General features: G+C 38.8%; 1 protein-coding gene across 1 annotated transcript in view; it reads left to right on the top strand.

Moving 5' to 3' along the window:
* The window catches only part of GNAI1 (G protein subunit alpha i1), a 69,193-nt gene extending 53,475 nt beyond the window's left edge, over positions 1-15,718 (top strand). The window contains exons 6-9 of the mRNA XM_077836129.1: positions 9,750-9,879; positions 11,244-11,397; positions 13,303-13,509; positions 13,631-15,718. Coding sequence (XP_077692255.1) covers positions 9,750-9,879; positions 11,244-11,397; positions 13,303-13,493 — 475 coding nt within the window. The 3' untranslated portion in view covers positions 13,494-13,509; positions 13,631-15,718. The remainder of the gene's footprint in view (positions 1-9,749; positions 9,880-11,243; positions 11,398-13,302; positions 13,510-13,630) is intronic.
* The last annotated feature ends 218 nt before the right edge of the window (positions 15,719-15,936 follow it).

Consider the following 15,936-nt stretch of genomic DNA (forward strand, 5'->3'; position numbering starts at 1 on the left):
GCCACAGAGGGGATACAGCCCTGGCCCTGCCATCGACACCAGAGGCAAATGAGGTGGTGAGGAGCCTTCTTGACAGGGGGCCTCCAGCTTAGGATATCAAACCACCAGGGCCTAGGCTGCTATGATTTTAATTCCTGGTTAGCGATAACATTTAAGGAACTCTTATCTGAATTTGTGGCCCTAGTAGAGGAGAGTAAGACTGTGGCCAAAGCATCCCTTCAGGAGGCCTAGGATGCTGCAGCTAGAACCAGGGCCACACAGATGGTCATGAGGTGGAGCTCTTGGCTTCAGTTCTCTGCACTGCCCCACGAGGTACAACAAACAATTCAGGACCTTCCATTCGAGGGGAATTCCCTCTTTTCCAAACAGACAGACACTTGGCTTCACTGTCTAAAAAATTCAAGGGCCGCTCTAGAGTTGTTGGGCCTTCACACCTCAGCCCCAATGCGCAAACAGTACAAGTCCCAACCTGTGGTCCAATTTTACCCGCTGCAACACCAGCAGAGGCAGGACATCAGCCAGTGGAGGAGCAAGGGCTTCCGGAGGAGGCATACGCCGCACACCTCAGCAGCCTCTACGTCTGCGCCTGGGAAACAATTGACGGGTTCTAAGCAGATCTTTTGAGGGTACACCAGAGGACGGCGTACCAGACCAAAGTCTGGATCTTGCCCCTATGTTTGTGAACCGTTTGCCCAGTGGAAGTGGGATACACCCTGCAATTAATTTTTTCCACTCCGTCCCACCCTCCCTCCCCAACCTTCAGGGACCCTTCTCACAAGAGACTTCTGGCCCAGGAGGTGCAATCGCTCCTCAGGACAGGAGCCATGGAGGAGGTTCCTATGAAATTAAGAGGCAAAGGGTTTTACTCACATCACTTCCTGATCCCGAAGGCCAATGGGGATCTCGGAAGCCTGAACAAGTTTATGAAGAAGCTGAAGTTCCGCGTGGTCTCCCTGGTCTTTATCATCCACTCTCTAGATCCAGGGGATTGGTATGCTGCCCTCGACTTGAAGGACGCATATTTCCACATTTTCCTGTTTCCTTGAAAAAGGGCTTACCTCCGATTCATGGTAAATAACTATGATTATCAGTTCATGGTGTTACTTGTTGGACTGTCTAAAACCCACGAGTATTCAAGAAGTGCCTGGTAGTCGTGGTGGCCTTCCTCCGGAGGAGGTGTGCAGGTTTACCCATACCTGGACGGCTGGCTGGGCAAAGGCTGGTCCAGGGACCTGGTTAAAGCACACACAGAACTCATACTGTCCACCTTCCAGGATCTGGGTCTTCTGATAAATGCAAAAAGGTCAACTCTCTTGCTGGTTCAGAAGATAGAATTCATAGGAGCAGTTCTCAACTTGAACTAGGCCAGAACCTCCCTTCTGGAAGACCATTTCAGAGTCATCATGTCAATCATAAACGTTCTGAAAGACTTCCCCATCAACACATCAAGGAACTGCTTAAAGTTTTGGGACCTCAATCTGCTGTTGTCAAGACGGGGGGGCCCCATTAGAGCAAGGGGCATGTTGCCATCGGCTGAATCTATCCTGGGGATCACATCCTGCATCCACACACACTACGACTTGGCAGAGGTGCCACCTCCTTGCTTGACAGCATACTCCACAAGATCGCAAGCTGCTTCAGCGGTATTTGTGGCACAGGTCCCAATCCTGGATGCTTGCAAGGCAGCGATCTCATACATTCACACATTCATCACGCACTCTTCTATCACTCAACAATCCAGAGATGATGCAGCCTTCGGTCAAGTGGTCCTCCAGTCTGTCTCAGCAAAACTCCGATCCCAGCACCTAATTGATTGATTGGGAATCACCTATATGGGAATAAACATGAGCAAGCACTTGAAGAAAAAACTGTTACTAACCTTTCTGTGTCTGTTGTTCTTCGCGATGTATTACTCGTGTCCATTCCAAAACCTGCCCACCTATCCCTCTGTCGGAATTGCCAGCAAGAAGAAACTGAAGGGGCAGCATGTTGTTGAGTGCCTATATACCGCACCCTGATGGCGCCAGAGTTGACCCGACAGATAACACTGGGGGAAAACTTCCAGCAACACTGCACATGGCGCATGTACATATCTACATTGGAATGGACATGAGCAACACATATCGAAGAACAGTAGTTACCGAAAGGTTAGTAACTGTTTCTTCTTTGAGATGTATGGTCCCTATGGGTATTCATGTCCTCCCTTCTTCCCCTTAGTTTGCATTATCTTCTGATTTGAAGTAGAGTAGACGCTACAGAGGCAATCAGTCGACACTGCCCCTTATGCCGTCAGTTGAGAGCATGAGGAGACGAAGGGCACGGGTACAGGCACAGACCAATGCAGACTATTGAAAATTTTTTGCTCCCTGGCACATGTGGGCACTCACAGTGAATGCCCATAGCGACCACATATCTGAAACAGCTCCAGTTAAGGGTAAGTAACCTTCCTTTATTATTGCCACTTTTGGACCCCCATCCCCAAATTTCTCTTCTGCACCCATGCAGGAAAGGAATATGATAATTCAGTCAGTTGTTTATATATTTGGGGGCTATCAATGACTTTCACCAATGTAACTGAGCACATAATTTGAAGTCAATGGGGAGGCTCTGATGGCGCTGCAAAGGGATCTTGGTTACACATGCTGTTGACACATGAGCTGGAAAAAACTCTAGTTAGCTCTCCAAGACCTGGGCTTGTTCTGCAAAACAAAGCAGGAATAAATAGTAGTAAAATCTTATTTTTTGTCACTCAGCAGTTATGATTGCGCATGCATGTGCACACAGATCAGGTTTGTTGAGTAAGTGCAACTTTATTTACTTATAGTTATCTTTTAAAATAGAACTGTACTTTAGAGGGTTTGGTGAATGGAAGGCTGTAACATTCTTGCTTCTCTTGGTACTTGTATGAGTAACTCCCAACAGAGTTGCAGAAATTTTAAAATATTCTGAGCATTCCTTATGCTACTCAAGAGTCCACCAGAATGAAGTGTGACTAGGATGCAATCTTTACAGGAAATTCCACAAGTAATTTAATTTTTTAATCATAAATCTGTTCACAGATATCACTTATAACAGTGAAGATCATTGTGAACATATGGCCAGCATATATCTTTGACATGAAAGGTTTTTTGGATATGTAAGTTCATACATTCCCATTAGACAGGAGCCAGCTGCAGCAGCAGCTTTTGTGGCAGGAGATGCTGCAGCTGTTACTTCAATGAGCAGCAGTCAAAGAGACTCTGAGGTGAGAGTAAGGAGAAAAGACCACCTGAACCACACTTCAGAATTGTTTGTATAGGAGGTGGCAGCTGGTGGGCGTGTGTGTTTAACAAAAAAAAAAAAAGTTCTAAGATTGAGAAGACTGATCTCAAGTTCTCACAAGATTATGTGGCAGAGTGGAGTGAGAGAACCATCCACTCTTTCCCACCTTGCTACCTCTCCAATTTTTTGAGGGAAGAAGCACCCTTATTCACACAAGAATATGGCAGGCAAGGGATGGCAAGATGGAACCGCCTGCTCTGAGTTAGCACTGAACTTTGCGGGTAGAAGTGATATGGGATGTATTAGACAAGGTTTCAGCAGACCCATTGCTGAGAAATTCAGCCCTGATCTTCAGTTCTGCCCACTGTTGTCTGGAGATCTGCCACTAGGCTTCTTGCAAAGCCTCACAGCTTAAATTCATAACTTTGCTAGACAGTAAATCATGGATTCAGTAGGGACACTGGTTTTAGATCTCATTACAACAGTCTAACCTACTAACCCTCCTTTGTCTTATGACTGCAGAGGTGTTAATTGCCTACTTAACTTGAATGATCCTTTGCAACATGTGTTAGCTCTTTTTGCTTAGCAATTTGTTCCACCTTGTATTTAGCTGAGATACTCTGATTACCTTTCCCAGACCTGAAGAAGAGCTCTGTGTAGCTTTAAAGCTTCTCTTTCACCAACAGAAGTAGGTCCAATAAAAGATATTACCTTACCCACCTTATCTCTCTCAGTAAAAGTCTTGGTATTTTCCTCTTGGTGTCTTTTTAGGCTATGTCTACACTAGCACTTTTGTTGGTATAACTTATGTTTCTCAGGGGTGTGAAAAAAGCATACCTCTGAATGACATAAGTTGCACCGACAGAAGTGCTGATGTGGACAGTGCTTTGTCAGTGGGAGACTGTCACTCGTTGGGTGTGGTTTGTTTATGTTGACGGGAGAGCTCTCTCCCGTTGGCATAGAGCAGTTACATGGGAGATCTTACAGCAGCACAGCTGCAACGGTACATTTGTGCTGCTGTAGGCTCTCTAGTGTAGACATGGCCTTAGTCTGTTTGGAGGAAGGACAAGACAAGTGACCTGTGTCCCCCTTGCCTTCTCTGAAATGGGCCTTTTGTGCACCCTGCACTGAAGCAGCAGATAAAAGGTGCCAGTGGGAAGGAAGTACCAGCTGGGCTTGTTGGCAGAATTTCAGTCACCAATGAATGGAGCAGAGAATTTTACTCGGGCCGTTTTTCCTTGCAATTCTCTGGCACTTCTTTCCGGACTGCCATTTCTTGGGTAAGGGTGTCTGCTACCCCTGCTTTATTCCCTTGCTTCCTCTCCCATTGCTTGGTGAATTTGCAACCCAGACTGTTGCATACTGGCAAACTGTATCCTCAAAAGCAGTGATTCTGAAGAGGATTTAAGGGCACTGGTGGGTACCTGGATGTATAAGCCGGGAAACATTGAGCAGGAATAGAGAGCTAATATTACCTCTAAACAGCACCGGTGAAATCATTATTGGAATGTCTGTCCAGTTCTGGTGTCCACACTTCAAAAAGGATGTTGAAAAATTGGAAAGGGTTCAGAAGAGAGCTGCAAAAATGAGTCAAGGTCTGGAAAACTCACCTTACAGTGAAAGATTTAGGAAGCTCAATCTATTTAATTTATCAAAGGGAAGGTTAAGAGGTGACTTGATCACTTGTTAATACCTGTAAAGGGCTATTTATTCTAGCAGACAAGACCAGAGGCTTCCTAAGAATCCTAAAATAGATTAATTCAGGCTGGAGATAAACCACACATTTTTAACTTTGGGTACTTAACAATTGGAACAGCTTATCAAGGGTTGTGGCTTTTCCATCACCTGAAGTCTTAAATCAGGACTAGATGTCTTTGTAAAATAATATACTTCAGCTCAAGCACAGGGTATTAACGTGGAGGAATTTCTGGATGAAATTCTTGGCTTGGTCAGATTAGATGGTTATAATGGTTGCTTCTTGTTTTAATGAATCTGTTCTTATGAGGGGACACAGTTGCTTCTTCAGTTTTCTCACCTGGCTTTGAGGTGCTTTATGTGGTTTCTCTTTCCCTTCTTTCCTTTTCCCTCCTATATTCTTTAGGTGGATTGAGGGAAGGGCCACATGCACTTTTTTTTTTCTTCCCCCTCCCTTCTCCCTGCCTACTTTCTCTCTTCCCAATCCTAGGTCTCGTGAAGCTTCTGCTGCTCTTTGAAGAAATAGCTGCTGCTTTTGCTGCGCTAAGGCTCCTATGGTAATACAAATAAATAGGCACTTTGGCCGCTCCATCTGCTTCATTCCCTGATGACATACAAATATACCTTAGTAGGAATATGTGGCTTCCTTCCAGTATAAATGCAGGGGGAAAGAAATGGTCAAATCAGAGGCCTTTAGCCATCCAGAATTACAGTTTTAAAGACCAAAATTGGGCTCTTATTCACTCTTGATGAGTTAGTAAAAAATATTTTTAAAAGAATGGAGTCCAGCTGTACTTTAACTTAATACCTTAACCAACATTTTTTTAATCCCTGCTAGGCCGGCCAATCTTTTGAAAATGAGGATCACTAACAATTATGGACCACATTTGCCCTTGGATAAATGATTGCAACCTCCATTGAATTCAGTGAAGTTATTCTATGTGTATCTGAACATAGAAATAGACCTTGAACATCAATTTTTAATTGGTCTGGATGATTGTGACTTTGCTAAGGTCACATGCAAATCTTATTCATTGGATGGCTTACCAAAGCATTGTAACTTTTCATTTAAAGTCCGTGGGAGAGTTCTTAGATCAATTTTAACTTAAAATCTAAACTATTTTTAAAATGTGTTTTACAAGTAGATTACTAACCTTGCCCCTAATTCCAGCCTGTAAACTCTTGTGGTTTTACAGTCACCCTTTTTTTAAAGTGTTTTTCTCCTCTGTTGCTATATTAAAGGCTCACACAAACAAGGGGGAAATATGACTAGCTAACTGACTCTGCAGAGGAAACAAACTAACTAGACTACTGTCAAAAGCACACAATAAAGTGTAATGAAATAAATAAATCTGCTATGTGATCTTAGGTGTTAATTGAAGCAATCGTAGATACAATATGTTGGCAGAAGTGTGGGAGTTTTGTTTCTAAGTTGACTTTCCTCTTAAAATAATATGTTCTATTTAGTTTCCATTTTTTTGAACTTTGAAAAAGAAATCATAGATTAGTTCTTTAAGTTTGCTTTAAAGCTTATAAGTTGTTTTGGAACTGGTGATAAGTGTTTTTCTTGCTTTATGTACACTGAAATGGCTTGTAATGAGAAGAGCAACAAACTTAGTATTAATTCACTATAAAGTAGCATTCGTTACATAAATATATTTACTGGATAATTGTGATTCTTGTGCAGCAGCTGCACTTCTGTTCTAAATATCTAGTCCATTGTGTCTGTTCCCACATTTTAAAAAAACCTTCAGTATTTGTATTGATGGAAATGCATGGTATGATTTGACAAATCCAAGTTTTAAGACTTTTACTACATTGGAAATGTATTTAATTTCTATACTTTAGAAGGTTATAAGTATACTGAATTGTTTTTGTTCAACCATGAAAAAATGTAGCTGTTGTGGCAGGTGGAAATGAATCCTCCCCACTCTGTCTTCCGAACTCTGTGAAAATTACATTTCCAGCAGTAACATTTAAAAAGCCACACTATTGAATATCTAGCCTCAGGTGTAGAGTGATCTGCAAACTGATTAGCAAAGCCAGGGAATTTGAAACCTCTGGGAGTGACAGTAGTACAAATTGTGAGTTATTGACCCCTAATTATCAGTTTTGTTTGTTCCTCAGGAGGCTGAAGATCTGGCTATCAAATTTCTGACATCTTGTTAGATTACTTATTCATACTTTTTGTAGATTTTTTTTAACTTGTTTTTCCTCTTCTTGACCTTTACTTTGGATGTAAATGTCTCATGCAGCTAGGCTGTGCCTAATTGGTTGCCTGATTAGCCTTTTTTTAAAAAGGAAGCAGAACTCCATAAGATACATCTGAAAAAGTGGTGTTTTACCCACGAAAGCTTATGCCCAAATAAATCTGTTAGTCTTTAGGGTACCACCAGACTCCTTGTTGTTTTTATAAAATTTAGAGTTTTTGGGTGGAGCATCACAAGGGTTAAACAGTAGTAGTTAAACAGGAGTGTGGAAAGTCATGAGGATTTTAGTTTTTTTTGTTTAGTTTTGTTTTAAAGGAAGCAGTAGCGGTTTTATAGATTTGTTGAATCAGTACTAAAAATAACTCGCTTCTGAGCAGAATCTTTTTAGATGCAAATGGACAGGGACAAGTTTTGAAGAGACAAATTTTAATATATCAGGATACATAAGTAATTTAAATAACCACATAACATTGTAGACTTCTAGCTTATCGTAAACTTTATCTATCCTTCCATCCATCCTGGTTTTGTCATGTCTACATTTAAAAAAAAGTTCTCTGAGATAAGGCAACATTTCTTTGTTGTCTGTAAAGTACCTAACATGCTTCTGAGCACTGAATAAATCTAAAGTAATAGCAGCAAGTTTTTTATCCCATTTTGATAAGCTGTATCTCAGAAGTTAAGATGGTCCTTTTTGGTTATTACTTATCCTATCTGTTTAAAACCTTACCTTTTAGTTTTGCAGAAATACATCAAAGCAATTTTCTTTCTATGGAGTTTTTGATAGGTCTTTTATAATTTATCAACAAACTTGATTGTAAAGCTTTGTTTTTGGTGCAAATAACTCCATGTATATCAAACATGGCAAAGACAATTTTCAAAGTAAGGATTAAATTGTGATGATAAATATTTAAATTGCAGTGTTGAATACTTTCAGGACCTTTAGAGCAGTGGTTCTTGACCACGGGACCGGGGCCCCGTAGGGGCCCACAAGCCAGTTTCAGGGGGGCCTCTAAGAAGGGCCAGCATTAGACTCGCTGGGGCCCAGGGCAAAAAGCCAAAGCCCCACTGCATGGGGCTGAAGCCCAAGTCCCTGAGCCCTGCCACCCAGGGCTGAAGCTGAAGCCTGAGCAATGTAGCTTTGTGGGCCCCCTGTGGCATGGAGCCCCAGGCAATTGCCCTGCTTGCTACCCCCTAATTCCTGCCCTGGCTTTTATATGCAAAAAACCAGATATTGTGGGAAAGGTGGGCCGTGGAGTTTTTATAGCATGTTGGTGGGCCTCGGAAAGAAAAAGGTTGAGAACCTCTGCTTTAGAGCATGTTTACACAGCCCGCAGCGTAGAGAGCCTTCCATACTAGGTCAATAGACTTAGGTAATGGGGCTTGCACTAGTGGTCTAAAAATAGCTATGTAGATAGCGCTTTGAAGTTGCAGCTTGGGCTTTGAAGTCCACTCCACTCACTAGGCTTCAGAGCCCAAGCTCCAGCCTGAGCTGCAACTTCAATTGCTTTTAGGAGTCCTCAGCTAACACAAGCTTTGAATTGTGAGAAAACTGAGGGAGAGTTGTGACCACTTTGCCCTTTATGCCTTGTACAGTGGTATCAGGAGGCACTAGGCCTCAATTCATGACCTCAAAGGACAGTGCTATTCAAAAGACTCAGATCTCACACCCATAACGAGCATGCGCACCAACAGAGGGATCCATGTTGACTAAAACATCTTGAAGAACATCTCTTGGGTACTGAACTGCTTACTTCAGCTTATATACTAGAGGTCTTTAAAGATAAACCTGATCAGCTATAGGAAAGCGAACTGGATTTTTCTGTTTTAAACATTAGCAACAGATGTGTTTACCAAACCCCAGCTGTATGTCTGTACACCAGTCAAAACCCAACTTAACTTCTAGGCTGAATTTGAAAAGCTGAAAGTTAGAAAAATTATAGTTTGAGTGATAGACAGTGTAAATTTGATTTAGAAATGTTGAAACAGTGAAAATAAAAACTGGAAATGTAACTTTTACTCAATTTTCAGAGTCTAATCCAAGTGTTTTTACAAAACTTCCCCCAAAGCAGTGAAACACATAATTATTCTGTGCTTCTGAATGTACAGGATTTTGCACCCTAGCTCAGAGCATTTGTGTAAGAAAAGAAATGTTTTCATGGTCCATTGTATTTTTAGTGCTAGCATTTTTTTTTCAATAAGCCAAAGAAGTTGAAAAGCTCTTTATTCAAGTACGTGTGTAGTAAAACTAAATCCAGGTACATATTTTGCAGTGGGTTTTGATATCTTGCAGCCATAAACAGTTGCAGATAAACTGTGTAGTACAGATCACATTTACTTCTGCAGGGCATTTTATTTGCTTTAGTTTCAAAGTAATTTTTGCTAGGAAGTAATGCAAATTATTGTATTGAAGAGATTTTTAAGGCTTTATTAAAATTAATTTTCAACACTAGGGTGTTACTCTAAAACTTGAATACTCTTTTGCCATAAAATTGTGTGATCAGACTAGTACAGTCTGCTCCCAAATTTTTGTATAGTATTCAGAAGGCTGGAATTTCAACACTACCTTATTTTTCTGTTTTGCAGAATGTTTGATGTGGGAGGCCAGAGATCAGAACGGAAGAAGTGGATTCATTGCTTTGAGGGAGTTACAGCAATAATCTTTTGTGTAGCGCTCAGTGATTATGATTTGGTCCTAGCAGAAGATGAGGAAATGGCAAGTAAACTAATCTTGAAGGAAGGGGGAGAAGAGAAAGTAGAAACTAAATGATCTTGAAGGAAGTTAAACCCTTTATGAAAAGTGTCTTCTGTTTTCACAAGAAAATAATTTCCACTTACAAATGTCCCAGTGGACAGTAGAAATGGTGAAGAAAATGCCATCTCTTTGAATATTACTGGCATAAGAAAATATCTAGAAAGAAATTTTTACTAGATACTTTTGTTTACAGGTAGCTCTTTTCCATGTTCCAAAAGACGTTCTATTTTTAAATTAGGTAATGGGGTGAACACTTTTTTTTAATTGCATAGTAGGGGGTTACGATGACAAATTTTGGTGGTTCAAACAATTTTTAGTGGAAAACCATATGGCTTATTTAGCCACAACTTTCTTTTCCCTGCGTGTGTTTTCTTTTTCTTTTTTTTTTTTTTTTTTTACCTAGTTTCCAGTCCTTCAGTCTTCCTTTCTATATGTCTCTTTCTCTGATCATTTTCCCTGCATTTGCTGGTCTTCTCTAGCTATTTCTTCGTTTCTTTGGTTTTTCTTTCCGGCTACTCTTCTTTTCTCTTCTTTCAGGATCAGACTCCCCTAACGGAAACAGACACAAACTAGCACCACTCTTTATTCATGGAGCTGACAAGAGTGATCCTAGTCTGTGTTGCTCTCTAGCTGGCTTAATAAGTGAAGAACTTTCTGTGTGCTGACTTTCCTGTAGACTGTAATTTGAGGAGTAAGGAAGTAGCCTTCAAATCAAGCTTAGGCAAATTGTGTCCCGGGTGGGTAGTAGTCTACTGGCATAAACAGTTAGAAGCATGGCAGAGGCTATTCGCATGACTGGAAAATGTTTGAGTAAATCGCTTTTGGGGAAAAACACTATTCATTTGGTCTCCTGGTAACACTGGAGTAGTTGACTATCAGGCAGGGCTGCCATATTTGATTTTCTAACTTCTTTTAGAGGATTTGTGCAGTAATCAATTTCCACGTAAAGGTCGCTGTCTTCCCTGGACTCTTTTTTCTTTATAACATTTGCAGTTATGTACGGAAAAGAGACACTAAACTGAGCAATTGTTAGACATTCAAAACTACAGTCATAAGTAAATGAAAAATAAAACAAAAATAAAGAATTTACTCACCTGAACGCCACCAAAATTATTACAGGAAATCGTGCTTTGATGATCTTGTTCTCCGTTTTATACATCATGGGGTAGGATTCTGGGATTCAGTATACAAAAACACTTTTAAAGGAGATTTTATTACTCCATTGGTAGAGTTTCACTGTATCAAACAGGTATACATTTCCTGATTTCATTGCTATTGAAAAGGATAATGGAGGGTAGGCTGAAATATCTTCTTTTCAATTGCAGAATCGGATGCATGAAAGCATGAAATTGTTTGACAGCATCTGCAACAATAAATGGTTTACAGACACTTCTATTATTCTTTTCCTAAACAAGAAGGATCTCTTTGAAGAAAAAATCAAAAGGAGTCCCCTCACTATTTGCTACCCTGAATATGCAGGTATTCTGCTACTTGTGTGAGAAGTCAAGTCACTTCCAGTTATGGAATCTTATTCCTGGTTTTATGATGCATGAACCACCAGTAAGAAACAGTTTAATCTGGAATCAAAGTTGTGTCCTCCGCTAGTAGTTAGGGGAGACGGTTCTTTAGTTGTAAACTGAGCCAATTTGATATGAAAGTTGAGTAACATAAACATGAAACTTCACTGTGCCACTTTTAGTCACTTTAAAGTATGTGCCAAATCCTGCTCTTCTTACTTACATGAGTAGTCCCAGCAGAGTCAATAGAACTATGAATATGGGTAAGGCTAAGAGAATTTAGCCTTATAACTGCTCATTGTAGAGCAGGAATGTTCCTGATAGACCAGTATTCACTATCTCTGGGCTGCGAGCATTGACCGCCTGAAAAGCCACAACCAGGTCTAAAAGTATCCCAAAATACAGTTAACTGCAGCTCAGAGATATGAAAAACTGTACATATAAGGTGAGAAAACTGTCCCAAACTTGTAACAGCTTACAAAATGGCAACTCTCGATGCCAATGATGATAGTCTTCCCAACAGAGATGTATTCTAAGGTGGTGGTTTGAGAGCATAGTAGGATCATTACTAACTTTAAACAACAATTTAAAATATTTAACTGTAATCAGAAGTATTGTTACTTTCATAGTTTATTGAAAGCTGATGTCAAACATCTTTTCAAATACATGGAATATTTGGAAACATTGGGGGAGAATCCACACAAATATTTGGTTCGTTCAGTATTTAAAGTGTTTAAACATTCTTCGTGATGAGATTCTTTCCAATTTATTCTGATTAGGCTCTTCCTGTACTCCATTTTGCTCCAAAACCCTTACAATCATAGGATTTTCTCCTAAATAGGTTTAGGGCATTTAGGTTTTTTTTAAACACATTGGAAGGGAAAATATGGTATGCAAGAATTCTTTAGGAAGAGACGATGATGTAATTCAGCAGTGGTCTGCATTTAGTTTTCTACTACCTATTGGTAGATTTATTTTATTTTCATAATTATATAAAATTCTATCATTCTCTTGTGCAGAGAATACTTACTTGAAAAAATATAATTAAAACTGGGAGAAAAGAGGGAATAGGCCAAATACAAATTTGGGCAGGTGGGGATGGAAGAAAGCTACATGAAAAAGAAAAGTGAGTGGAAACAAAAATAAATGGAATGAGGGAAGTTTTTTTTGTTTTTGTTCCCTCAGTATTTAATTTCCTTAGTGTTTAATCTGAAAACATGAACAAACAGTTCCATGGAAACAAAACATCACTTCTATTTGCAGAGCAGTTAGAGCTCTTTAATAACCTGATCAACTTCCCATTGAAGTCCAGGGTAAAACTCCCATGTAAGTGGGAGTTCATTTGAGTCCTTAGCCGTCTGTATATATAACTTAAAACATTAATAATCCAGTATGTTTTACCACCAGCAAGAGTTTTATACTGTAACTTAAAACAGTAGTTGTGAAGTTACTTAAAACTGCACACCATTCTTCCATTTTTAAAGAAACTGTCCAGCAGTTTTTAAAAAACAGTTCATGACTTCCTTCAAAGTGTATAATATTCATTGCTGCTTAGGCCTTATCTACGCTACGGGGGGAGATCGATCTAAGTTACGCAACTTCAGCTATGTGAATAATGTAGTTACCATGGGGTCCACACTACGCCATGTCGACTGGAGACACTTTCCTGTCGACTCCCCTTACACGTCTTGTTCTGGTGGAGTACAGGAGTTGATGGGAGAGCAATCGACAGTCGATTTAGTGGCTCTTCATTAGACCTGCTAAATTGATTGCCGATGCGTTGATCGCCGTGCGTTGAATCCCCGGTAAGTGTAGACACTTAGCCTGAAATTTAGTGTTTATTGAACAACTTTTTCCCTTCCTTCAGGATCCAACACTTATGAAGAGGCAGCTGCATACATCCAGTGTCAATTTGAAGATCTGAACAAGAGAAAGGACACAAAGGAAATCTATACTCACTTCACATGTGCCACAGATACCAAGAATGTGCAGTTTGTTTTTGATGCTGTAACTGACGTCATCATAAAAAATAATCTAAAAGACTGTGGCCTCTTCTAAGACTTTGCATTCAATGGTAATTGTGTTCCTTGACCAGAATGAGTAATAGGACTTTTCATCAATTTGTATATGCCTCAGCAATATAGAGCATTTGTACATGTACATAGGAATCTAATTCTTTTGATCTTTATTTTTAGATTTGAAGAATGACTTCACAAACTTCTAACCTGATGGGGTTTTAAGAAGAAAGAAATATAAAACAATTTGTGCTGAATGACAGACCAGTACTGTACTTGCCTGTTTTAACAGCTTTATTTATGTTTGTCTTGTAAATTTAATTAATTAAATATTAGGTAACAATGAAAAGTATCTGAATTGTATGTATACTTGTAATTGTAGGAATGTTATTTGTATGACCATTGAACAGAATATTTTAATAACTTGATTTGCGTTCCAAAGTTTCCACGTTTTATGAGAATGCTCTTAAGGTGGGTAAACCTTCTTTTTTTTTCTTTTTCTTTTTCCCCCGCCTTTGGATTATTTAAACATCTTGTAAAAGTTAATTTTTGTTTCATCTTAAATATGCATGCTGACTTACTAGGTTTTGTTTGCAAAACCAAGTGTTACAGGTTTCTTGGTAGTCTAAAATAATCTTACACTTGCTCAGATTTAAAGGGACACTGTGAATTCAAATTTGTCCCTAACCTTAGGTTTTGAAAAAGCTCTTAAAAATTTCAAGGCTAATGAAAGGTTTCTTTGATTTATTAAAATTCTAGTGGAAACAACTGATTACAAATAAACTTTTCTTGCAGTCTTTTCAGCACAAACATTACAACACTGAGAAACTGAAACCGGATTAGTTAATTTTCATTGCCCAAGCTGATGGAAATGTAAAAAGAAATTATTAGGATCAGTAACAGAGATTACATTTTTTAAAATGTATCTTGTCTATTTATCTTCTTTCTCCTGTGAGTGGCAAAACTTTCCTTGCTCTCGTAAAAGCCAGTGGCAAAACTTGAGAGGAAGAAGCCTTTTTTTCTTTTCATTCCGTGGAATTAGAATCAGGCTCCTAAGGTGTTGCTATTAATTGTAGGTAAGGAAACTAGTTCTACAAATTATTGGTAGTCATGAAAATATCAGACACTACCAAAAACAATGCACAGTGGTATCAAATATAGTACAGATATTTTCTGTTTCAAATATAAAGAAAATCTTCAGTATCTCCGATATCCATATGAGGTAATTATTTGCTAATGTTGACTTTTAATGATGTGCACTTGTGTGATTTTTAAACTGACAGTGTCCCTTTAAATAATATTACATAGAATTTCTTTTCAGTTAACTTTACTTTTCATTGTATCATTTACTATGTAAGGGGTATATTATGCATTGCCTTATGGGTAGTGCCAAAACTGATTTTTATACATTTGAAACTGAAATAAGCTTTTATTTTGTAAATAAGTTCTTAGATGGTTGTCCTGAGCATTTTGGTCACCTAAGAATTGTAATCACAACAAATTTAGAAATATTACTTTCTACACTTGTTAGAACATTGTATGTAACTACCATATACCATATTACTTTGTCCAAGACAAGAACACCTCTGAAACTGTTGCTAGTTTTCCATTTTTTCTTACAGATGCATATGCTTAGAAGTGTTCATTCTAAATGTCTAACTAGAGTTATTTAAAGCATTAACTCATTTTTTATTGTGTATTCTTTAAGGCTGTGAAATGGCCTTGAAATAGTTCTTATCTCAGCTCTTTTCATTCTTGTAATTTTTCATTATTTGCTATGGAATTTCTAAATGTTTTCAAATGAGAGTAAAACAAAGGAGCAGTAATGTTAATTTATTAATGGAGGTGTTGAAAATGTTCACACAGAACAAGCTCTTTTAGTAAGTAATTATGGTAAACGGTTTACATCTTGGACTGCTTTGAATTGTGCATTATCATGCTGCATTCACAACTGATTTTCTGTATCACTGAAATATTTTGTGACTATTTAACTTGTTGTCTTTGTACTTAATGTAAAAAAAAAATTGGATTAATCAAAAATTACTGAAAATTTGTCTAAATTCTTTGTGCCTTGCCTAAGAGAAATGTTTTTCATTAAATTTACTGATGGAAGACCTGCTGCATCCACTTTGTGAAGATAGTGAATACAAATGAAAAGAAATGAAATTGTGAGTAAATTCACATCACAGTGTATGTAAGTAAAATAAAAATGAGCACACATTGATGACCTGAACTTTATCCTGTATAATTTACTAACATCCTAATAAAATTGAGATTTTTTTTAAAAAAAAAAAAGTATAATTCTTTCCTGAAATATGTACACAATTTTTTGTCCTATACTAAACAAGTGCATTGAAAATATATCTCCTCATGAGTTTTTCAACTCCAGACAGATGGACTTTCCTCTTTTGACTTGCTGGGTTGGCAGCTGGACAAATTTCCATGAAGACTTCTCCTCCTCTCCGCGCCCCCCCCATCTCCCCCAC

The sequence above is a fragment of the Eretmochelys imbricata genome, chromosome 1, assembly GCF_965152235.1.
Source record: "Eretmochelys imbricata isolate rEreImb1 chromosome 1, rEreImb1.hap1, whole genome shotgun sequence".
Taxonomy (NCBI): domain Eukaryota; kingdom Metazoa; phylum Chordata; order Testudines; family Cheloniidae; genus Eretmochelys; species Eretmochelys imbricata.